At 32.8% G+C, this 27,214-nt stretch overlaps 1 protein-coding gene across 3 annotated transcripts in view; it reads left to right on the top strand.

Moving 5' to 3' along the window:
• Positions 1-27,214, top strand: part of ZCCHC7 (zinc finger CCHC-type containing 7) — a 269,021-nt gene that overhangs the window by 187,834 nt on the left and 53,973 nt on the right. For all 3 annotated transcript variants that reach the window (XM_074281762.1, XM_074281764.1, XM_074281763.1), the window contains exons 3-5: positions 1,861-1,904; positions 11,900-12,025; positions 13,731-13,901. In XM_074281762.1, coding sequence (XP_074137863.1) covers positions 1,861-1,904; positions 11,900-12,025; positions 13,731-13,901 — 341 coding nt within the window. The remainder of the gene's footprint in view (positions 1-1,860; positions 1,905-11,899; positions 12,026-13,730; positions 13,902-27,214) is intronic.

Genomic DNA, 27,214 nt, shown 5'->3' on the forward strand with positions numbered 1-27,214 from the left:
ATTTTTTGAACCTGAATTTTTTGAAATGAATTAATAGATTGGTGGTTAGGGTTAAAAATACTGTCAGGAAATAAACAGTAAGCATCTGCCATGAATCTTATTATTTAACATCCAAGAGGGAGTAGAAATGACAAGGGGAAGGCACTTAGGGTCCCTGAATATTCCAGAGTTACAGAAAGATTAATTTGCTTTAAATCAACACCAAAGTGTTTTCCCCAAAGTATTGGTTAAGAAACACTGTCATGGGACAGCTAGGTAGTGCAGTGGATGGAGCATCAGCCCTGAAGTCAGGAGGACCTGACTTTAAATCTGGCCTCAGACACTTAACACTTCCTAGCTGTGTGATCCTGGGCAAGTCACTTGACCCCAATTGCTTCAGCCAAAAAAAAAAACAAAAGCACAACAACAAAAAACAGAACAGGAAACACTATCATATCAATCCAATAAATAGTCAAAACCTCATGAAGGAAATTGCTAGTTCCATTGTATTTATTAAAAATGTGCAGTAAGTTATTTGTGAATTGTCATTGTATAATCTGGAATATTACTAAATTCAGGGATAACATTTTAAATACAGTACATTTGACCTTTTGAAGCTAAACTGTATTCATTACAATATTTTTGCTGGTGAAGGTATTTTATATATCATTGGCATCTTTTATCTTTTATAATCCCAAGATGGCTAAAATTTAAATTTCTTGCAAATGTTGTGGAAGCTTAAGAAGCACACAGAGATAACAAAGATGATGTTCAGCATTATAAGTTGATGCCTAGGCTAAATGGATCCTTTGACTATTGATTAGTGTGGGTGGTGATGACAGGAAAAATAAAAGCAGCTGCTCTTTAATGTATTCTTCCTTCTACTGTGTTGTTGCTGCTTCCAAACTTACAAAGGACATAATCATCAGGGAAACATCTCTGCCTTCCTCTGAGTTGGTCTTTTTTTTTTTTTTTTTTTTTAAGCAATCTGGTGTTCTTAGTAAAAGTACTTTATTTTAGAATATATCTATAAGACATTTTTTACTGCTCATAGGCCTGGAGCAATGTAGATTACTTCATGGCTCTTCAAATTTCCTTTCAATGGAATAGAATAAAGTAACTAGTCAGGCTGGATTGGTATATTTGAGATAGAGGAATAAGGTAGGAGGAGTAAAGTGAAAGACTCTTTCCATTGCTTAAAAAAAAAAAAAAAAAAAAGACAACCCTGTAAACAGCCCTTTGTTTACATCCCAGCCTCTGCATTAGTCATAGTACCCTTCTAACATGTTGCCAGCAGACATGGGCTGAAAAAGTAACAGCCATTTACAATTTACAATGGAACTACAAAGAGGGGGGGGGGTACTATATAAAGAAGGTACTATATTAAAAAGTAGATTTTGTCCTTACATCCTTCATATTTTACATATTAAAATTAAAGGCTAGCCTAGCCATTGACTAACTGAAGGGTTTGGCTTCTTTTTATACTGTAGTATAGTAGATTTGAAGTTCTGTAGTGCTAGCATTAAGTTGTATACTTCCCAATGGGGAAGTGATAATACTAATGTGATGAGACAATTCTGATTTTAAATTCATGAATACACCATGTAAAGTAGAAGCCAGTTAGAAATCAGGAAGGTTGGTTCCATCTTTAATTTAAACAAGTTCTGTTGGGGTTCAGTCATGGTGGCTTTGCAGTATATCTGTATAAATACTTTGAAGAGCCATAGGATTCTTGTTAATGTTTAGAATTGATATCATAAACAAATATTCATTGGAAGAAGTTGACAATTAAATTTCCATGTTTATTCAACCTAACTTTTTTAATGCAAAATAATATTTAATGTGTAATAAATTAATTTAACATTTATTTTTGTTTTTCAGACAAAAGTGATGTAAATTGGTTCATCAGTGATAAAGATCTAGAGGTAAGATATATTTCTTTTTATTATTATTATTATAGCTTTTTATTTACAAAACATATGTATGGGTAATTTTTCAACATTGACCCTTGCAAAATCTTCTGTTCCAACTTTTCTCCTCCTCCCTCCCAGCCCCTCTTTTAGATGGCAGGTAGTCCAATACCTCTTAAATATGTTAAGGTATATGTTAAATACAATATATGTATACATAGTTATACAGTTATCTTGTTGCACAAGAAAAAATGGACTTAGAAAGAAGGTAAAAATAACCTGAGAAGAAAAACAAAGATGTAAGCAAACAATTTCAGAAAGAGTGCAAATGCTTTGTTGTGATCCACACTCATTTCCCAGTGTTCTTTCTCTGGATATAGCTGGTTCTATATATTACTGATCAATTGGCACTGATTTGGATCCTCTCATCATTGAAAATGGCCACATCCATCGGAATTGATCATCATATAGTATTGTTGTTGAAGTATACAATGATCTCCTGGTCCTGTTCATTTCACTCAGCATCAGTTCATGCAAATCTCTCCAAGCCTTTCTGAAATCATCTTGCTGGTTGTTTCTTATAGAATAATATTCCATAACATTCATATACCATAATTTATTCAGCCATTCTCCAATTGATGGGCATCCACTCAGTTTCCAGTTTCTAGCCACTACAAAAAGGGCTGCCACAAACATTTTCGCACATGTGGGTCCCTTTTCCTTCTTTAAGATCTCTTTGGAATATAAGCCTAGTATTAACACTAATGGATCAAAGGGTATGCACAGTTTGATAACTTTTTGAGCATAGTTCCAAATTGTTCTTCAGAATGGTTGGATGCATTCACAGTTCCAGCAACAATGTATCAGCATCCCAGTTTTCCCACATTCCCTCCAACATTTATCATTATCTTTTCCTGTCATCTTAGCCAATCTGAGAGGTGTGTAGTGGTATCTCAGAGTTGTCTTAATTTAATATATTTTAAATATTATAAATGACATTCAAGATCTATTTACATGAATCACATTTACTTTCATAGCTCTAAATTAAGTCAACTTTTTCATCCTAACTGAATTACAATAAAATTATAAACATTGTTTAGCTGAAAGGGACCCTAAATATTGTACTTTGCTATCATTTCTCCTCTGGGTCTTGCTTCCTTTGTTTGTAAATTGAGAGAATTGGACTAAATAATTTCTAAGAACCCTTTCAGTTCTAAGTGTTATGATCCTGTTTCTCTGGTCTTAACCTCTCATTTACAAATTAAGAAATTGAGGTTCTTTTCCCTATATCTCTTGATGAATAGAATAAAGTTCTGTGGTTTGGGGCATATGCATTACTATGGAAGTGTGTGTCCCTACATGAATTGGCACTAGTACTTTAACAAGAATGACACAGGAAATAGCTGTTAGTCTATATTTAGGGAAGGAAATGGTTAGTCTATAATTAGGGTGTGACAGGTGTTTCAGATTAATAACATTCATCTTGTTAAATGGTAGAATCATTTTATATTTTGAAGGAGAAAGATTAAAGAATATTTCTTAGATAGTTTATATCAATTTGAATAATATAGAGCTTTTTAAAATTTCAATTTTTACTAAGTAGTATGAATGAAGAATAAGATGAAGTCAGGACTCTTTTGGAGTGTGTGTGTGATGTCATAAATGTATTTTGCTCACTTTTTAGTTCAAGTTAGTTGGTTGGGGTCTTTTACAATAAAAAAAAAAAACATGGGAAAAGAAGAATGTTGTCAGTCTGGAGGCAATATGAAATAACCTCCATTAGAGACATTTTAATTATTCAACAAAATTAATTATAAGCACAAATGACAGATAGAGGGAAGTGTTAACAAAATCCTCAGAAAAAGAAACATATTGATCTATGGGTCAAGAAACTAACAGAATGGAAAGCTAGGTTGCCAAGGACAACTATCAAAAGCTCCTAAAAGAAATTTTGTAGTAGATGTAGAATAGTTATAGTTGAATTAATGAAATAAATTGATCACTAATAGTGTAAAATTATGAATTAACACCATACTAAGCTCATTCTTAAAAGCTTACTTTCCTTACTCAAAAACCTTCCTTTACCATTCTTCATACCCAGTAAGAATGTGCAAACCTAATCAGAGATATATATATATATACATATATATACATGTGTGTATATATATATATATATGTGTGTGTATATATATATATATACATGTGTGTCTATATATATATATATATATATATATACATGTGTGTGTATATATGTATATACATATATATATATATATATATATATATATATATATATATATATATATATATATATATATATATATATATATATATATATATATATATATATATATATATATAGTCCCCATATTAGGATTTGTTCCTGCTATAGGCACTTTGCTAGCATATCTACTACCTCAGCACAAGTGGTCCTAATTTTCTTCTCCAGCTAAGGAGAATTCTGAGAAAGCTTGGAATAACATCAAGAAATTCCAGAATGGTTCAAAAGTTAACACTATAAGAAAAGAAATTAGGGATTAATATTAAAAGTTGTAGCTCTCAATGCAGAAATAAAAACAATATTTAAAGGGGGGAAAATGCACACATCTTTCTCCTTAGTGAAGAGTTTCTCCTAAGAAAAGAAAGATGAATGGATTTGGAATATGAAAATGCTGAAAAAGAGGAAGATTTGGGGCAGCTAGGTGGCACAATGGATAGATCACTAGCCTTGAATTCAGGAGGACCTGAGTTCAAATATGGTCTCAGACACTTAACACTTCCTAGCTGTGTGACCCTGGGTAAGTCACTTAACCCCAGCATCAAAAAAAAAAGAGGAAGATTTGCCAAAAGAGAAGAAAATGGCAATTACACTAAACATGTCATATCTGTATAAACCAAAGGCATTGACCTCAAATACAGGATGTCCATAGACAACTTAAATATGATAGGATTCCCTGAAATCTGAGACAATTAAAAAATAATAATAATAATAACAACTTAATGTAGGAAGTAGGGCAAGAAAATTACTCTGAACTTAAGAATATTAAAAAAAAAAAAAGTAAACTGGAAAAATATATTTCAAACTCTAAAATACATCCAGAATGGTTAAATTTAATGGTGGCGGTGACAGATTTTGCTAGTTGCCAAGAGAAAGACATCCAACCATAAAAGTAAGGTTAACAGAATTATTTAACACCTATTAGAATATGTAGAATGATGTAGAATTGTATATTCTGAAAAGCTTTAGCCCAAAAATTTCTTACTCTGCAAACCTAAGCTCAACTACTAATGAAAAAATGTGAGTAACCAAAAAGAAGGAATTCAGATATCAAAGGACCATAATAAAGATCACAAAAGACCTGGCAGCTACTATTATAAATTTAAATTTAAAATTTTGGAATAATTTTTTTTTAAAAAGAAAAAGATATAGGTTTTTAAGCAGAAAATGCTATTCTGCAAAGTTAAATATAGTCCTACCAAAGAAAAAGAGACCTTTGATAAAATAGAGAATTTTCAGATATATTTGATAAAAAGCCTGAAGTAAGAAGTAACTTTAAAATACTTAAAAATAAGACCCAGGGAAATTTAGTTGCACAATTGAAAGAGCTGATGATATAATCCTAACACACTGAAAGGAAGAAGAAATGTGTTCCTTCAGAACATTAATATCTTCGAATGGTATTGAGGGAATTAAATAAGAAAACTAGAGCATCTGTGGGTGATTGGTTCTGCTCTAAGAATTTGGAGAGTAAAAGGGATACATCTGTATAGAAAGGAAGAATAAGTAGATGGGATTTGCTGTTTCTCATAATTTGGATGCATGAGACAAACATAGAGGGAGGAGAATAATAAGCATCAAGCGAATCTCGTTCTGTTCTCAGCTGGATGGAGGATGGGAGAACACATACTCACACTGTACACACACAGAGATTACCTTACTGAAACAGGCCAAACTCAAGAGGAAAAGTCAGTATTGGAGAGATGGTTAGAAAAGAGTATAAAAATGAGAAGGAGAGTTTTGAAACTAATGTACTGAATATGCATTATACGCTTTTTTTCCTTAAGTAAATTGATAGAAGTTATTTTTTTTTTCTTTTACAGTTTTTTAGGTGTTGTACTTTGTATGTAAAAATGATCTATTTTTTAAATCCTGAATTTTAAAAATTGATTAGGGACAGCTAGATAGTGCAATGGATAAATTATCAGCCCTGGCATAGGACCTGAGTTCAAATCCAGCCTCAGATATGTACTGGCTATGAAATGTGTGCACACACTTATTCACACACAGTTTTATACTCCTCCTCCTTCTCTGTCTCTCATCTCTACCCTTCCCCCTATCTCCACCCCTCATGGATCCCCTGATCCCATTAAATAATAGTTACCATTTTAGTAGTGCTTCAGGGTTGGCAAAATGCTTTATAAATATTATTATATTTTAGCCTTATAGTAACTTTTAAAGATAGGTGTTATTTTTATAATACCTGTTTTGCAAATGAAGGAACTGAGTTAAACAGGTTAAATGATATGTGCAGAGTCATACAAGTAGGGTGTATCTGAGATCCAAGTTGAATTAAGGTTTTCCAGATTCTAGGCCAAACTCTTTATCTATAACAGTGATTGACCACTGTTAAATGTTATAACACACACACACACATTATATGTTATTTATTATATAACAAAAGATATATCTTTTGCATGAATACATAGTCTTAATATTTACTAAGCCAGAGAAGTATAAAGCAAAGAAAGTAAATTCTAAATCTGATATCTTTAAGAAATATCAATTCAAATTTAAAAAATAAAATCCTGGCCAAAATATTATTTTGTTTATTCAGCAATCATTTTTTAATCAAGTTAGACTTAAACCTGGAGGGCAAAGACGGTTTATTAGAATAACAGTTAATATAATTATATTTAAAATTAAAACTTCCAGAATTGCATGATTATATCAATGGATACAGAAAAATATCTCAAATAAAATACAAAACAGAATATTTATTCTGTAAACCTTAAAAAACATAGGCATAAGATGATCTTTTCAATATTTGCAATGGGAAAATAATAGAAGCCTTCACAGTAAATACAAGAATAAAATAAGGATATCTTTTCTCCATTAAGGTTGTCATCACTCAAGATCAATAAGATCATTGTTCTTCACTGGGTTCTTCAGTCCCTTTACCCCTCAGTTTTTTGCCAGGCCATCATCCCTGTATTAGCTACTCTCTTCTCCCTTTCCTTTCTTAAGACCCCTTGGTCAACCAGTTTGATTCTACACTGTCCTATTCTCCTGAGACCAATATTGATGTTGCTCTGCCAACCTTCAACTTTGGATTATTATCATGATCTGATGTCTTCATTCCTTTTTGCATTCGGCTGAGTGAAGATGGGGAATAACAAAATCCAAGCAATAATTAAAAGGAAAGTACCATTCAGAATAATTACAAAGTTCATAAAATATTTTTCCAAAGCAAATTTATACCTGTGTTAATTTAATTATAAATAGTACTTAAAGAAACAAAGAAAAATTTAAATCACTGGAAAAATATTTAGTACTCTTATCTGAGCCATGACACTGTAATAAAACAACAATATTAAAAGAATGAATTCTACCGAAAGAGCTACTTTATAGAGCTTGACAGAATCATCATAAAGTTTACTTTGAGATTGAAATATCCAGAGGTAATAATGAAATAAGGTAAGAATGAAGCTAGGCTTAGAACTCTTAGATCACAAACTATATAATGAAAGAGTAATCATAAAAATTATTTGGTGCTATTTAAAAATTAAGTGGAATGGTAATTGAGTAAGAATCTGAAATAATTGAACTCAACATTTGACAAAACTGAAAACGTAAGAAATTATCTGGGAAAAAATAGATTTTAGACCAACATCTTATTGATATATACGTTAGATACGTTATTATCGATATGTATGTTAGATACATGACCTGAATATTAAGAACCATACCATTAAAAAAAATAGAGTTAAGGAAGAAAAATCCTTTGGTTTGCATTTTTAGCCAATATATGTCAGAGACTGTTTAGTACTTTACAAGTACTTTACAAGGTTTCTTAGAAAAACTGGGATAAAGGCTCCAAAGCAACTTTGCATGCTTATTTTAAATATTGCCCTAAGCATGTCTTCTTACATTTTATACTGACCATGAAAACAAAGATAGAATTGCACAACAAGATGAGAAAGATATATTATTTAGGCTTTAGAACTTTTTAAATTGCTTAAACTGAACAGTAGTAACCATAGCATGACTATACCCTTATCTTCCTAGAACTGTTTTGGTCCAGAGAGTATAGAGATTGGTTATCACTGTCATCAAGGTTTTAAAGAATCAAGTTTTCTTCTTGTATTCAATTGAAGTTTCTATTACAAAAACTATAATGTATTTGATAAAACTGAAGCTTTAGATTTGGGAACAGTTTTACTTCCTTGGCATTGCTTAAGCCTTAATAAGTTTTTTTCCTTCGGTTGAGACCAAGAATTTCAGACCAGGACAGTGTCATCATGTTTCTTAATATTACACATACAAAAAAAAGGCCTTAACAGATATACTTCCAAAGAAGAATATCATACACTCTTCATAACTGTATGTATAGGTTGGTGGATTGGTAGATAGAGGGGAGAGGATAAGAAAAACAGTAATAGAGGCAATTACAAAAGATAAAATATATAATTTTAAATACAAGATATTGAAAAACTATTGCACGAGTAAAACTAATGTAATTAAGATAAGAAGGGAGGCAATCACTGGGAATTATGGGCACACTATTGAGTTGTTGGTGGAGCTTTAAACTGATCTAAGCATTCTGAAAAGTAAATAAAATTTTTGTAAGAGTGATTTTATCTTTTGTCCCAGAGATTCCACTGCTAGGCAAAAATCCCAAGGAGGTTATTTATAAAAAGAAAGGCCTAAGTACATGAAAATATATCTAATAGCATTTTTTGTGATAATAGAATTGGAAACAAAAAACTTAAATTGTTAAATGACTAAACAAATGTAGCTTAAATATTTTTGTATGAACTAATGTTCAGAATGAAGTGTACAGAATCAGAAAAAGGTTGTATAATAAAAACATTATAAAGACAAATAATTTTGAAAAACTTGATCAATGCCATAATAATTTTGAAAAACTCTGATCAGTGCCATGAACAACTACTCCTCCAAAGAACTAATGATGAAGCATGTTCTCTGCTTTCTTATAGAGGTATGATAAACTCAAAATGCATAATGAGATACATTTTTAGACATGACTTATGTGTGAATTTGTTTTGCTCAATTATGCATATTTGTAGTAGGTTTTGTTTTTCTTTTCTTTTTTTCCAATGGGGGAGAGAGAGGTGTGAAAGAAAGAGATAGAGTTGTGAGAAAGAGGAAAGAAAAACTGAAGCATTTTTTTTTTAACTTATAAAAGAGAACAAAAGGAGTCATTGAGGACAGCTTTGAAAATTACATATTTAATTTATTATATACTTTTAAAAATTAAGTTCTACGTAATAGAGATTTTCATTTTTTCTACACAACACTTCTGATTTACTTTTTGTATGTGTGACATACTCATTTGGTATTAAGTGCTAAATAAAAAGATAGACTTGTAATTTTTTTTTTAAGATGAATTGGTTTTTTGAACATGTTGAATTTGAGATGTCCCTGGGACTCCAGTGTGGATTGTCTGTGAAGTGATTTGTGATTCAGACTTAGATGAAGTACTGTGGCTATATATATAGATCTGTGATTTACGGATCCTTGTGGAACAGAGATATGGATTATTATATGAATGATGAAGAAGCAACTAAGAAGAAGTAGACGGGAGAGAGTAGGATCCCAGCCTATTCCAAGAGCTCCCTCTTCTCCCCCTTCATCTTACATCACTCAGGTGGATTCTGCCACTATTTCCTACATCCCCCATCTCACAAAGAAGTATTACCTCGCTCTTTGCCAAGGATACCTCCAAAATGATTGTGTTCTATCCTGCCTGGGGTTGTCCCGTCATCCCCACTCTCACTGGTATTCAATTTTTCCCTATCTCCTGACTCCTTCCTGTTGCCTATAGATATGCCCACATCTGCCCCACTCTCAAACCCCCTTCACTTGATCCTTTGGTCCCTACTAATCGCTATTTTATATCTCTTCTGCTCCTTGTGGCCTAAGTCCTTGAGGTGGTCATTTACAACAGATGCCTCCACTGCCTCTCTTCTTGCTTTTTACATTCCAGCTTCTGACAGCATCCTTCCCTGATACTACTTCTCCAAAATTACCAGTGATCTCCTACTTACCAAACCCATTGACCTTTTCTCAACCTCATTCTTCTTGACCTCTTTGCAGCCTTTGATACTGTTGATCATTTTCTTTTTCTTAATACTTTCTTCTTGCTAATTTCTGGAATATTACCTTCTTCTGGTTCTCCTACCTAATTGAATGTTCCCTCTCAGTCTTCATTGCTGAATCCTTATCCAAGACATATCCACCAACCATGGTGTCCCAAAGGGCTCTCTCCCTCTATTCTGTTTCACTAGATGATCTTGTCAGTTCCTTTGGAAATAATTATCATCTCTGTGCTATTGATTCTCAGATCTACCTATCCAGATTTACCCTAAACTCACAGCTGACCTTCGATCTGATATTTTCAACTGCTTTTCAGACATCTCAAACTGGATATCTAGGAAACATCTTAAATCCAACATGTGCAGAACTGAACTAATTATCCTCTCTTCTAAAAGCTGCCCTCTTACAAACTTCCCTATTCCTTACTATTCCCCATCATCCTCCCAGTCCCCCTGGCTTGCAACATTAGTGTCACAACACCCCAGCAGCCCCAACCAATCTGTTTTCATCTTGTTGATTTCACCATAACAACATCTCTTGAATACATCCCCCTTCTCTCTGGTATTGCCACACCTTGGTATACAGTCCCTGGATTATTTCAAGACCCTGCTTGTGGATCTGTCTGCCACAGTCTCTCCTTTAATCTTCATTTAGCACCTAAAGTGATTTTTCTAAAATGTAGGTCTAACCATGTCATTTACATGCTGAGTAAATTTTAGTAGCTGTCTGCCACTTCCTGGATAAAGTGTACAATCCTCTGATTTTCAGAGCTCTTTATGGCCTAGTCTCTCTCCCCACCATTCCAGTTTTCTACCTTAAATCTCCCTAAAAGGACTTTCTCAGGAGTTATCTATGAAAAGGAGGAGAGAAAGAATCATAGTCAACAGAAACAGACATAACAAGGGAGAGCTTTTTAAGGATAGAGGAGACATAGACTATAGTGTAGCACAATAGAAAGAGACTGAAGATTAGTCTCAAGTCCACCCACTAAATAAGTAGATAGAAGTTACAAAGGGGTGGGTGTATGTTTAATGTAAGGAAAAGACAAACTTTCCTAAGTAATTGGAGTTATAGCAAAATAGAACAGGCTAACTTGCATTCCAGAGTAATCCTCAGATCTTTTGTCAAAGAACTCTTGTCTGTGCATCTGATAATATAGAAAAGTTGAGCTTTTTTGAACCTAAGTTTTGTTATCAAAGTGCATAAATGTTCATCTTGAGAGAAGATACTTGAGAGAAGCAATGTAACTTATGGTCAAATTTCTATGTTGTCCTAGGATCATTTTTTTTTTTATTGATTACTTGTTTAGTAAAACCTAGTCTCAAAAGTCCATAAACTTTTAGAAGGTGCTACGTTGTAAGATATTGTATCTAACTTGATAGATATAGACAAATTTATACTTCTTTCCATTTCAGTTTAATACCCTTTTGATTGGATTTACAAAACTTTTACCTTCTTCATTAGGTTCACTCATTTTAAAGGTATTGTTTTTTGTTTTTTCTTGTCAAGGCATTGGAATTTTGGCGAACATGAAGATTTTATTTTTCTCTTTACATTTTTGGATTGTCTTTAAATTACACAGTGTCAGGAAGTATTACCTTTTAATTGAATGGGTTCATATGCCTGACTTATACAAATCTTAATGACAGAATTCTTTTTTTTCATTTTTTAGGCCCAAATAAGTAATAACAGATCATCTGGTAAACGAACCAACAGATACTATTCCGCTGACAAAAATGTCACCTGTAGAAATTGTGAAAAACGTGGTCATTTGTCAAAAAATTGCCCTGTTCCACAGGTAGGTAAAATACCAATAATTCTTACAGGGATGTTATAATCAGAGAACTTTAGAACTCCTCTAGTCTTACCAATTATTGCAAGAATCTCTTATACAATATCTCTAATAGTCTGTAGATCAATATTGCCTGGAATTCTTGTAGTGATAGTGAGTTAATTACTTTTCAAAGCCTATTCTATTATGAACAACTTATAAAATTCTTTTTTATACTGAGATGAAATCTATATTCTTAATATTTTTCAATATATGGTTCCAATTCTGCCCTTACATATTAAAAAGTTGGTGGGTCTTTTTTTTTTTTTTTTTTTTTTTTAAATTTTTCAATTTAATTTTTTTGAGAGGGTAGTGGAGACAGTTTTGGTTAAATGACTTGCCTAGGGTCATCCAGGGGTCTGAGCTGAACTCATGTCTTTCCAACTTCAGGGCCAGTTCTCTGTGTACTGTCCCACCTACCTGCCCCAGATATTAAAAAATTAGAAAGAATTAGAAAGAACATTAGAATTCATGTGGTCCAAGGATTCTTAACCTAGGGCTTTGAAATAGTTTTTTAAATAATTGGTTTCCTTTATAATCCTATGTATTTTATTTTATGCATATAGAAATATTATTCTAAAAAAGGACACAGAAGATTCACTAGAGTCCATGAAACAAAAAGGTTAACAACACCTGATTTTAAGTAGTCTAACCTAATAATTTTATAAACGAGGAGACTGAATACTAACAACTTAGGTCATAGAGTGTTCCTGGCTTCTTGTCCAGCATTTACTCCCTTTAAAAGTACAAAGTCTGCTCTTTCTACATAAAAATCTTTCTATCGTGCCTCCCTTTAGTTTTCTCTTTAGGCTAGATAGTCTTAATTTTTGTGCTGGTGGTGTTTTTTAAATAAACATTTATATAACACATACTATATGCCAGTACTGTGCTTAGCACTTTCCAATTATTATCTCATCTGATCCTTAGAGTAACACTGTGAGGTAGGTGCTATTATCATCCCTATTTTATAGTTGAGAAAACTGAGGCAAAGAGAGTTTAAGGAATTTATTCAGGTTCATACAACCACTAAATGTCTGAGACTGGATTTAAACTCAGATCTTTTTGACTCCAGGCCCAGAACACTCTCCACTATGCTTTCTAGCTCCCTCACTTCTTACATATAGTACTCAGCCCACTCACTATCCTAGTCACTTTTTTGTGGATGATATTGCCTGTTCTTTTCAAGCTTTGTCTGACTACCTCCACCACATACAATAAATGGATGTTCATATGTGATTCAATCAGTGTGACTGAATACTTCTTTAGCTTTTTTTTTTTAGTGGTATTATCTAATATAACTTTTGTCAAACATCTTTCAAAAGTTTTTGACTTAAAAACATATTAAGAATTTAATGTCAGATTAAAAAAATTTTACTTCACAAGTAAAAATAAATAGTATTCTGTTTGATAAAATTGCTATTGAGAAATTCTACATCCTAAACCAATTACATGTATATATGGATTTTGGAATTATATATTAGACTTCATTCAAATTCATTTAAAAATTTTAATCACAACCTGATCCTCATGTCTTAATAGTTTATCATTGTAAGATTCCTTCCCACACAAGTCTTTACATATTTAACACATTTATTGTGATGTTTTCATCCCCCTTCCTTTTTTTGTATATAAAAAGCTAAAGTTTTTTCACATAATATTTTCTTCTCTACAGAAAATACGTGTCTGCTGCCTGTGTGCTGAGAGAGGACATATACAATATGATTGCCCTGCTCGGTTTTGTTTAGATTGTTTTTTGCCTGCATGTTACTCCCACAAATGCTTTGAAAGATCTTCATGGAAAAAACATTGTGAACGGTGCGATATGAAAGGTCATTATGCTGATGTGAGTATCTCATTTTATAAATCTGTTTATTCGCCTTTTCAGATAAAATAAGAAAAATACTTGTGCCTCTTTTCAGTATACTTGTATTTTCAATTATAGCCTTCTTCCTTCCTTGCTGTGATACATGGAGATTAAGTGAAACTGAAGACTGGTTTTGTGAGTTGATATTGCATAATGGATAGAGTACTGGACTTGGAGGTAAAGAAGACTTGAATCTTGTTTCAGATACTTAGTTATTTTGTGATCTAAGCAAGTCATCTAACCTCTCTTATCCTTAGTTTCTACACTGTAAAATGGGAGAGATAATAATAGAGGTTGTTGTGAGAATAAAATAGAGCTCTTATATATAAAGCATTTTGCAAATCTTTAAACTCTATCAGCTGTCTATCTAGCTAGCTATACATCATTCATGTTAATGTTAGTAGAGATAAGTCATCTTGAAGGATCATTGATGGATTGAGAGCTGAAAGGGACTGTAGAATTCATCTATATGAGGAATTTTTAACCTTTTTATGTCATGGACATCTTTAGCAGTCTGAAGAAGTCTAGAGAACCTTTCTTAAAATAATATTTTTAGTAATACAAAGGAAATCAATTTATTGAAACATAATTATTTAAAAAAAAACTTTTTGAGTTCACACACCACAGATTAAGAAACTCTAAGCTTTTTTCTGTCTTTTAATAGTAATTTGTTTTTTTCTGATTACATGTAAAGATAGTTTTTGACATTCATTTTTGTAAAATTTTAATTCCAAATGTTTCTCCTTTCTACCCCTCCTCCAAGACAGCAAGCAAATTGATATGTTATACATGTATAATTATGTTAAACATATTTCCACATTAGCCATGCAATGAAAGAAGAATCAGAACAAAAGGGTTTTCCATAAGAAAAAAAAAATTAAGTGAAAATAGTATGCTTCATTTTGCATTCAGACTCCTTAATTTTTTATTTGGATGTAGGTAGCATTTTCCATCTTAAGTTTTTTGTAATTGTCTTGGATCATTGTATTGCTGAGAAGAGCTTAATATATATCATAGTTGATCAGTGCATTATTTTAAGAAGCTCTAATCTTAATCTGACCAAAAAAACAGTGCTTTTAACCTTTCATCAAATTAAAACTGTGATTGCTAAATTAGGAATGGAATGGCCAAGTTGATATTCTATTCCTTTGCAATAATAACTAGCTCATCAAGTTATAAAATAAACTCACAAAACTCAACAATATTTCTGTTTATTATAATAATAAAATTTAGAAAGGAAACATAACAAAGGAAATTCCATTCATAAAAACTATCTGGAAGTTGGTTTAGTAAAGCACTCTCATTACCTGAAATACAGTTACAAAATGTTCTTTTTAATAAATAAAGAACAACTTAAGTACTTGAAGAGATAATCAATACTCATGGCTGAGCAATGCTATTATAATAAAAATAGCGATTCTATGGGAATTAATCTATGGATATAGTGCTTTTCCATTTAAACTACCAAGGGAATAATATAAAGAACTAGGCAAAGTGATAGCACAATGTATTTGAAAGAACTAAAAGATCCAGAATGGAGAAATAATGGTCAAGGGAAGATTAGAAAAGGAGAATAGCACTTTCAGATCTTAAACCATATTGAAGTAGTAATAATAAAAAATTATTTTGGTACTAGTTAAAAAATAGAAAAGTAGCTCAGAATGAAAAAGAGTGAGGGGTCAAAAGCTGATAAAAAGGTTGTAAACTTGAGAAAATGGTTTGTCAATAATAAGCAAATTTGAAAGAGACATGGTTTTGAGAAGAAAGATAATGTATTGAGATCTCAGTGAAAATCATGACTTATCCATATGCTTGCTCATCCTATGTTTTTTGTGTCATCTTGTGCACCTCACCCAAAACAAAGTAGGGTGTAGCAGAGCTCTTACCAGTCAGTTCTGATGAGTTCCTATTGTAGTCATAAGGTGATGGTTGTTATTTAGTTGTATACTATTCTTTTTGAAGCCATTTGAAGTTTTATTGGCAAAGATTCTAGAGTGGTTTGCCATTTTTTGAGAAATGAGAAAATTGAGGCAAACAGGGTTCAGTGACTTGCCCAGAGTCACACAGTTAGTAAATGTCTCAGGTTAGATTTGAATTCAGGTCTTTCTGACTCCAGGCCTAGCATCTATCCACTTTACCACAAAACTGCCCTAGAAGATAGAGAGAGGAAATTTCCAAATAGCACCTGAAACAGTGTTTTGAGTATAAATATCAGGAAAGACAGTGTAGGATTTATGAAAGAATATGAGCACAGTTAGATTATAAACTTCCCTGAGAATTTACCTATCTTCAAAGTGGAAAGATTAAGTACTATATTAAATGAAGGAAGTGGAGATAAGTGTGGGAGTAATAGAGAATGATAGTAGGTATAGTTTTTTCAGAGACAAATTTCACTGTTGGCTATTAAGAGAAGGGTGAGTTGCAACCATTTTTCCACTCTTCATTTGTTTGATCATATATCTCTTGGACTTAGCCCTTATTTCAGAACTGAAAAAGATCATAAAATCAGGGACTTAATTCTAGAAAACTGACTTATCAAAAGTTATTATTTTTCATACATCTCTGAATTTTTCATATTTATAAAATTTCTGATAACCCAGTAATACCCCATATTCACAATTTTTTAGTTCTTTATAATATGTTGTTATATTCATGTTCCACAGTTACTTTAGTCATTCCTCAGTTTTTGATACTACAAGTACTACTATCAATATTTTGCATAAAAGATCTTTCCTATTGGCTTTGACTTCTTTCAGCTATATGCGTAGTCCAAGGATCTCTCAGCCGAAGAGCATAGACATTTTAGGTACCTATGTAGCATGATCCCAGATTGCCTTCTAAAATGGTTAGGGCAAAGTAAGGCCTTACCAACAGTGATTACTGGGTCTGCTTTTCTACAGCAGCTTCCACATCAATAGTTTCCAGTTTTCTGAGAATAGACTCGGAATTCAAAATACTGAGAGAGAGCAGGCCCATTTACGTATTCTGTCCTAATTTTGAGGCAGCCCAAGGTAGTGGCATATACACTGTGTGATTACTTTCATTCAAATTCCAGCTTTTCATCAATTGCATGTGTGATCTGACTCAAGCCTTTTCACCCACTGTGGACTTTGATTTTTCTCCTCTATAAAATGAGATGACTTTTAAGGTCCACTCACCCCTAAATCTGTGATCCTATGAAAATACATTTGTAATAAGCCCATTACAATGCAAGCTCTAAACTTTCTCTACAGTAATGTATCTTTTGTGTATATGTTAAGGTAGTATAGGCTATTATGATAGATAAAAGTGCTACAAAAATAATTGGTTAAAATGTATTGAATTTCAGTAACAAAACATGCTCCCCAAAAGTATTTGACATTGTCATGTAGAAATATACTGTAAAAATACGGTACTGTAAAAATAAAGTATACTATAGTAACTGAGTGAGATTTCATGATCACTCGAAATAGTGGCTTACTTATTCACAAGAAAATAAACTAAAGAATACATGTATCTAGCATATGACATATTTTTACATGAATAAATCATTGAATTATTCTGTGGGTGAATGGATATGAGTAAATAATATACATTTGTATGCATGCATGTGTGTTGTCGTACGTGTGTGTGTGTGTGTGTGTGTGTGTGTGTAAGAGAGAGACAGTGCACTAGAGATAGACCATGAACTGAGTCCAGAATTTGAATAATAAGACATTAAGATGGAATGCATTTGGGAAATTGTACAACACATTCCATAATCACAAGTTATTTGCTACCATAAAAGCCCATCTTTTCAATACCAGTATTCTCCTGGTTGTGCTATATAACTATGAATAATAGAATACTGTGATCTTAGAAAAATAACAATATCAGATGACCCCAAAGGGGAATGGAAAACTGCACAATGGGTATAAATAGACTGCCACATAACATCAACAGTGATTTGCACACACAAAAAGTGACATAAAGCACATCATCCAGAACATGTGTAATACATAATCTATTAGCTTAAGACCTCAGATACTTACTCAGATAATTTAGGCTATTTTCATTGAGCTCATTCTCCATTTCTCTTAATCTCAAAATGCTTGACTTTATCCTTCCTTCATTCTTTCTTTTCCTTTTTCCAGTATCTTACTATAAAGTAACATTTCTCCTTGTTAAAGTTGACCCCTTTATATATGCCCTTGAACATCCTTGAACCCAAATTAAGAGATTAAGCAATCTCTTAATTGTACAGTCTAATGGTATTTTCTCAGTCTTCATCCTTCTAGATTTCTGCTTCATCTGACAGTGACCTCCTCAATTTTTTTTCCCTTTTTATATTGTTATAATGGTTCTCTTTCCTAGTTAATCTACTACTTGTTTGTTCTTTCTCCGTCTCCTTTGCTGGTTCAACATCTGTATCACATCCAACTGTGGATTTTCCCAAGGCTTTGTCCTGGACCCTTTTCTGTTCATACATTCTCATTCATAGTGACCTCAGCAACTTCCATACATTTCATTATAATTTCTATGCTTATGATTTATGGATGTAGATATCCAACCTCACTCTTCTAAACTTCAGTCCTGAATCACCAGTTGCCTTTAAACATTTCAAACTGGGTGTCTCATAAGCTTCTCATAAGTACTATAACAGGTTATTATATATACTTGTACATAGGTGCCCTTTTACTGCTTGTAAATAAACAAGCAGTATAATCAACAGAGAGGAGGCTTATGAAGAAGAAGAATTTAGTTGAGAGTGAAAGGAAGCTAGTAGCTAGAGATGAAAAGGGAGAGCTTTCCAGGCATGGGGAACAGCCAAAGGGAATGCGTAGAGCCGAAATATTGTCTTGCTTGTAGAATAGCCAGGAGAGCAGTGTCATTAAATCAAAAAGTACATATTAAAGAATAAGGTATTAGAAGACTGGAAAGGTAGGGGAGGCTAAGTTATAAAGAACTTTGAACCTCAAGCAAAGTATTTGATCCTGAAAGTAATAGAGAGTCACTGGAATTGATTGAATTACATGGTGTAATAGAGAGTCACTGGAATTGATTGAATTACATGGTTGGACTTCTATTCTAGGAAAATCATTTTAAGGGCTCAATACAGGGAAAATTAATGTGGGGAGATATTTGAGATAGGCAAGACTCATTAGCAAACTTTCAGTAATCTAGTAATGAGGGCCTGCATTACAGTCGTAGCAATGTCACCAGTCAGTGTCATAGGAGAAGAAGGGGAATATTCAAAAGAAATATTGGAAAGATGAAATCATAATCAGTTTCATCATTCCAGTTATTTTTTTTCAACTTGTAATCTCTACTAGAATAATAAATTGAGGTAAATTTGATTTACTTATATTAAAAATGTAAAAACCATTAAGAACTTGTTAGGCACTATTGTGTTTTCCCATGAGAGAGATAGTACTTCAAAACATCATAGAATCTGCTTTATAGCTGAAAATCAAAAGTCTAAATTTTATTCGTTAAAGGAGTTCCTATTGGGAAGGGAGAAAAAAGAGATATAAGGTGAGGAGACAAGACTTTGAAAATGATGAGATGTAGATATTGAGAAAGAAGGAAGATAAAGCAAAGGTTTCTTTTTTTTATGTTATCTTTTTAAAATTTTTTTTATTTTATAATTATAAATTTTTTGATAGTATATATGCATGAGTAATTTTTTTTATAACATTATCCCTTATATTCATTTTTCCAAATTTTCCCCTCCCTCCCTCCCTCTATTCCCTCTCCTTGATGACAGGTAATCCCATACATTTTACATGTGTTACAATATAACCTAGATACAATATATGTGTGTAAATCCTATTTTCTTGTTGCATGTTAAGTATTAGATTCCGAAGGTGTGAGTAACCTGGGTAGGTAGACAGTAGTGCTAACAATTTACATTCACTTCCCAGTGTTCCTTCTCTGGGTGTAGTTGTTTCTGTCCATCATTGATCAACTGGAAGTGAGTTGGATCTTCTTTATGTTGAAGGTATCCATTTCCATCAGAATACGTCTTCATACAGTATTGTTGTTGAAGTTTATAGTGATCTTCTGGTTCTGCTCATTTCACTCAGCATCAGTTCATGTAAGTCTCTCCAAGCCTCTCTGTATTCCTCCTGCTGGTCATTTCTTACAGAGCAATAATATTCCATAACCTTCATATACCATAATTTACCCAACCATTCTCCAATTGATGGACATCCATTCATTTTCCAGTTTCTGGTCACTACAAAAAGAGCTGCCACAAACATTTTGGCACATACCCTTTCCCCTCTTTAGTATTTCTTTGGGATATAAGCCCAATAGCAGCAATGCTGGATCAAAGGGTAGCACAGTTTGGTAACTTTTTGGGCATAGTTCCAAATTGCTCTCCAGAATGGCTGGATTCTTTCACAACTCCACCAACAATGCATCAGTGTCCCAGTTTTCCCACATCCCCTCCAACATTCATCATTATTAGTTCCTGTCATCTTAGCCAATCTGACAGGTGTGTAGTGGTATCTCAGAGTTGTCTTAATTTGCATTTCTCTGATCAGTAGTGATTTGGAACACTCTTTTATATGAGTGGATATAGTTTCAATTTCATCATCTGAGAATTGTCTGTTCATATCCTTTGACCATTTATCAATTGGAGAATGGTTTGATTTCTTATAAATTAGGGTCAGTTCTCTATATATTTTGGAAATGAGACCTTTATCAGAACCTTTAACTGTAAAAATATTTTCCCAACTTGTTACTTCCCTTCTAATCTTGTTTGCATTAGTATTGTTTGTATAGAAACTTTTTAGTTTGATGTAATCAAAATCTTCTGTTTTGTGATCAATAATGATCTCTAGTTCTCCTCTGGTCATAAATTCCTTCTTCCTCCAGAGGTCTGAGAGGTAGACTATTCTCTGTTCCTCTAATCTATTTGTGATCTCATTCTTTATGCCTAAATCATGGACCCATTTTGATCTTATCTTGGTATATGGTGTTAAGTGTGGGTCCATATCTAATTGCTGGCATACTAATTTCCAGTTTTCCCAACAGTTTTTTCCAAATAATGCATTTTTATCCCTAATGTTGGTATCTTTGGGTTTGTCAAAGATTAGATTGCTATAGATGTACCCTTTTTTTGACCTTTGTACCTAATCTGTTCCACTGATCGACTGGTCTATTTCTTAGCAATACCAAATGGTTTTGGTGACTACTGCGATATAATATAGTTAAGCAAAGGTTTCTAGTAACAATACAGAAGTGGCATCTTTTCAAGAAAGGATTTTTTTTTTTACTTTATTTTTAAAATTAATTTTATAATTATAACTTTTTTTTTTTGACAGTACAAATGCATGGGTAATTTTTTTTACAACATTATCCTTTGCACTCACTTCTGTTCTGAATTTTCCTCTCCATCCCCTACCCTAGATGGCAGGCAATCCCATACATGTTAAATATGTCATAGTATGTCCTAGGTACAATATATGTGTGCAGAACCGAACAGTTCTCTTGTTGCACAAGAAAAATTGGATTCAGAAGGTAAAAAAACCTAGGAAGAAAAACAAAAATACAAACAGTTCACACTCATTTCCCAGTGTTCCTTTTCTGGGTGTAGCTGATTCTGTCCATCATTGATCAATTGGATCTGAGTTACATCTTCTCTTTGTTGAAGATATCTACTTCCATCAGAATACATCCTCCTACAGCATTGTTGTTGAAGTGTATAATGACTCCTGGTTCTGCTCATTTCACTCAGCATCAGTTCATGTAAGTCTCTCCAAGCCTCTCTGTATTCATCCTGTTGGTCATTTCTTATAGAGCAATAATAATCCATAACATTCATATACCATAATTTACCCAACCATTCTCCAATTGATGGACATCCATTCATTTTCCAGTTTCTGGTCACTACAAAAAGAGCTGCCACAAACATTTTGGCACATACCCTTTCCCCTCTTTAGTATTTCTTTGGGATATAAGCCCAATAGCAGCAATGCTGGATCAAAGGTTATGCACAGTTTGGTAACTTTTTGGGCATAGTTCCAAATTGCTCTCCAGAATGGCTGGATTCTTTCACAACTCCACCAACAATGCATCAGTGTCCCAGTTTTCCCACATCCCCTCCAACATTCATCATTATTAGTTCCTGTCATCTTAGCCAATCTGACAGGTGTGTAGTGGTATCTCAGAGTTGTCTTAATTTGCATTTCTCTGATCAGTAGTGATTTGGAACACTCTTTTATATGAGTGGATATAGTTTCAATTTCATCATCTGAGAATTGTCTGTTCATATCCTTTGACCATTTATCAATTGGAGAATGGTTTGATTTCTTATAAATTAGGGTCAGTTCTCTCTATATTTTGGAAATGAGGCCTTTATCAGAACTTTTAACTGTAAAAATATTTTCCCAATTTGTTACTTCCCTTCTAATCTTGTTTGTATTAGTTTTGTTTGTACAAAAGCTTTTTAATTTGATGTAATCAAAATCTTCTATTTGGTGATCAATAATGATCTCTAGTTCTCCTCTGGTCATAAATTCCTTCCTCCTCCACAGGTCTGAGAGGTAGATTATCCTCTGTTCCTCTAATCTATTTATGATCTCATTCTTTATGCCTAAATCATGGACCCATTTTGACCTTATCTTGGTATATGGTGTTAAGTGTGGGTCCATATCTAATTGCTGGCATACTAATTTCCAGTTTTCCCAACAGTTTTTTCCAAATAATGCATTTTTATCCCTAATGTTGGTATCTTTGGGTTTGTCAAAGACTAGATTGCTATAGATGTACCCTTTTTATGACCTTTGTACCTAATCTGTTCCACTGATCAACCGGTCTGTTTCTTAGCCAATACTAAATGGTTTTGGTGACTGCTACTATATAATATAGCTTTAGATCAGGTGCACCTAGACCACCTTCATCTGACTTTTTTTTTCATTAGTTCCCTTGCAATTCTCGACCTTTTATTCTTCCATATGAAGTTTGTTGTTATTTTTTCTAGGTCATTAAAATAGTTTGCAAAGGGCTTTTTTAAAAAGAAAAGCCAATATATCCAGAATCAGAAGGAAATTGTCAGTAATGTGAAGGAAACCATTAAAGCCAAGTAATTCTCAGTACACTGACCAATTAGTATTTCACAGTACTTGATAGTGAAATATACCTTTTTTTCCTAATTTTTTATTAAAGCTTTATATTTTCCAAACATATGCAAAGATAATTTTTCAACATTGAGAATCTTGTGTTCCAAATTTCCCCCCATCCTCTAGATGGTAAATAATCCAATATATGTTAAACATGGTAAAAAAAATTAAATCCAATATAGGCATACATATTTATACAATTATCTTTCTGCAAAAGAAATATCAGATAAAAAAAATAAAGAAAATAAAATGCAAGCAAACACAACAAAAAGAGTGAAGATGCTAAGATGTGATCCATCCTCAGTTTTCACAATCCTCTCTCTGGATGTAGGTGGCTCTCTCACAAAATCATTGGAAGTGGCCTGAATCACTTCATTGTTGAAAAGAGCTATGTCCATTAGAATTGATCATCATCATAATATTTATGTTGTCATGTACAGTGATCTCCTGGTTCTGTTCATTTCACTTAGCATCAGGTCATGTAAATGTTTCTCCAGGCCACTCTGGAAATTATCCTACTGATCGTTTCTTATAGAACAATAATATTTCATTACATTCTTATACTATAACTCATTCAGCCATTTTCCAACTGATGGGCATCCAGTCAGTTTCCAGTTTCTGGCCACTACAAAAAGTGTTGCCACAAACTTTTTTGCACATGTGGATCCCTTTTCCTTTTGTAAGATCTCTTTGGGATACAAGCTCAGTATAAACACTGCTGGATCAAAGTCATACCACCTTCTTAGCAGAGAAGTGATATTCAATGGATATGGGAATAAAGCATTCATTTTCAGACATAGCCAGTATGTGAATTTCTTTTGCTTGACTGTATATTTCAGAAGAAAAGTTCCTGCTAGAGATGGGAGAGCATATTTATACCTGCTCTTGGGGAGGATGAGGCTGGTAAATCACTTGAATTCCTAATTAGAGTAGGTCTAAAGCCATTAGTATATCTGCATTAAGTCAGCTTCATTATGGTGAGCCCTCAGGAGGAAGGTGAGTGGCCAGAATACATAAGAAGGGACAAATCTTTTTTTTCTAGTTGAGAAATGGAAGCAGATTAAAGCTTACTTGCTGATTCGCAAGTGTGTGAATGGCTGCTGTACTTCTACTCTTTCGGAAAAGAGAAGACCCAGGATTTAAAAAAAAAAAAATGCAAGAGAGTTTTATAGGACCTGGCAGATATGGAGAAATGGATAGAAAAACGAGAAAGGAAGCAATAGGTTGGGGAAAATCTGTATAGTAAATATTTAGCAGTGTGACATCCAAAATTTAGAAAGAATTGCAATAAATAAATGGTCAAAAGATATCAATAGAAAGTTCTCAAAAGAAAGTTAGTCCAAATTCTCTGATAATTATTAAAATGCATACAGTTCTGAGATGCTATCTTATGTCCAGCGGACCAGTAAATATAACATAATTTACTGGCTGTGTTAGGAAAAGCAGACATACTTCTTTATTGTTGGCCACGTTGTAATTTGATTCACTTTTTCCCCCCTGAGGCAATTGGGGTTAAGTGACTTGCCCAGGGTCACACAGCTAGGAAGTGTTAAGAGTCTGAGACCAGATTTGAACTCCTGATTTCAGGGTTGGTGCTCTATCCACTGCTCCACCTAGCTGCCCCATATTTTTTTTAAAAGATAGTTTGTAATTATACAGTTAAGGTGACAAAAATGGCCATAGATTTTGACTACTTGATCTTATTAGGATTATTATACCCTAGAAAAGTTAATATCTGGAAAGTGTTGAAGAAATCAAGGATCTATCTGTACAAAAATATTCATAGTAGAACTATATGTGATAGCCCCAAACTAGAAACATTCAAAATCACAATTTACTGAAGAGATGGACTATACTATTGAAATGGAATATTATCACACTGTAATGAATAATTATGAAAAATTCAAAGAAATATGGGAAGAATGTCTGAAGAGATAAGAATGCAAAGGGGAAAAGAAGTAGAATCAAAAGTTTAAAATAAAAATTACAACTAAAAAAGTATTCCTTTTGAGTGGGTGGTATACTCCAATATAGAAGTAGGGAAGGAATATTTTTAGTAATGAAGATGTATAAAAATGTGATATTTTTAAGTGGCAATGACAAGCAAACACAAAAATCTATTCTGAAAAAGACACCCAAAAGAGGACAATTTTACTTATTCACTCATTAAAGTTACTGTCTACACTTTTTGCTGTGTTTTTCCTAAACAGTCTATGTAACAGACATTTGTGACCATGTTTACAATGACTATTTCCTTTTTTGGGGGAGGGTGGTTATCCATTTCAGTACTTTTACTTGATAATAGCAGTTAAATTGCAGTTTATTTTAAAAAAGAGGTGGGAAAAAAGTGTGTGGGGGTGAATTATTACCCATGGATTTTATTTGTCCTGACTACTATTTCCAATTTCATTGTGAGTACCATTGTCATTTCTCAAATATAGTCAAATATTTCTCAAATACTGTAAAAAATGCATTATTTTCGTTCTACTGCATCACTTCATAGAAATCTTTCCATATTATTTCAAATTCGTCATAAGCATATGACTTTGACAGTCATAATTTTCCCTTGTTCCTGTTTTAATTGACAGTCAAAGGATGATTCAACAAAGTTATCACTTTATCTGTCAAAGAATGTTGTATGGCCTTGATGTGTGAGATCAATACCTTGTTAGATAAGATTTTAAGGTTTTATGTTTCTAAATCCTTTACTTTTTGTATGAAACCAACATTTTGTAGTGAAACTAGCAATAGTAGAGTGAGATCCATTAGTCCATTTCTTTCAGAATGACCTTCATATATCTGTAGTTCATTGTCATAAAAATGTTTGTATAGATGAAACAACAAGCACATAGATCAATAGCTGGGTCATAACCTTTTTTTGATAGTAATACTGTCTTATTTTTCCTTTAGTTATCTTCAATTCTCAAATATCTTGAAAACTAGTCTGACAGAACCTACAAAACGGGGACCTCTGGCACAGAATTTTTCTTATGTACTTGACCTGTTCAAGCTGTTCTTCTCTCCTTGTCTTTATTTTTATAAGTGGTATTTCTGCATCCTCATATAGACCTAATCCAGGCTCCAAAGTCAGTGCTAAAATAAAGTGTTTCTACTAGTATTGGTGAAATTAGTTGTTACAGTAATGCTAATATGTTTGTTCTAATGTTTGCCTATTTTCTTCTTCCTGTTTCTGTCTTCAAAAGCTTTTGTGATTATAATATGTTTAGGTAAATATGCTAGTAGAAAGCAAAAATTTATAGACATTGAATGTATATTCATTTGAGTTTTTTCTTATTGACATGTTAAGTCAATATATATTTACTTCTTTTTTAGCCCCAACTTTCTCCCAAATGATTGTTTTCTTAATGAACCTCATGAAGTACTTAAAATATATATTGGGTTATTTTCTTTCATGTTTAGATATTTTCTTTGTTTTTTTGAGTCATTAATCTTTTTTTTTTTCCTTTTAAGAAAATATCTATTTATATCTATATTCAGATATAGATATAGTTTGTTTTGGGTTTTTTTTTTTTAAGAGAAGCATCATGATACAGTGCATAGAGAACTGGCCTTAGAGCCAAGGATTCAAATTCTGCCTGTAATACCTTCTGGCTGTATCTGATTAAATCACCTATCTTCTTAGTCCCTCTAAAGAACTTTCTTAAAATCACAAATTGCTGAAAAAGGTACTAATTTACATTGCCTTTTTACTAGGAGCTCTCTACACCGATAGAATCATATTTCCAATGGCGACAGTATTTAAAAAACAAACAAACAAACAAAAAAAGAATTATCAATCCTGAAATAATATAAATGGCAAAAACATTCAACAAGCTAAGTGACTATTTGAATTCTTGGCTTCTTCCAATTTTAGTATTTTCTCTAATAGTTATAGTCTAACTTTGCTTCTACCCAGCTAAACAAGTAAAATAAAATCCATTTTATTTATTACTTCAATAAGCTTTCTGTATTTACTCATTTGTGTCAATCATATCTGAAAGTGAAAGTACTTAAGATCAAGTGTCTCTAGTTGAAAGAAATGCCATTTCTGTCTTTTCTTCACTCTGTCCTGTATTTTTTCTACCCAGTCTTAGGATATTCATATTACTGGTCAGTTTACCATTACATAGTACCATATTCTAAAGCACTTCACATTAGAACAAAATTGTTATTAGTAAATGTCCCAATAACTCCATCTGAATTTTA

Source organism: Sminthopsis crassicaudata, chromosome 1, assembly GCF_048593235.1.
Source record: "Sminthopsis crassicaudata isolate SCR6 chromosome 1, ASM4859323v1, whole genome shotgun sequence".
Classification (NCBI taxonomy): Eukaryota; Metazoa; Chordata; class Mammalia; order Dasyuromorphia; family Dasyuridae; genus Sminthopsis; species Sminthopsis crassicaudata.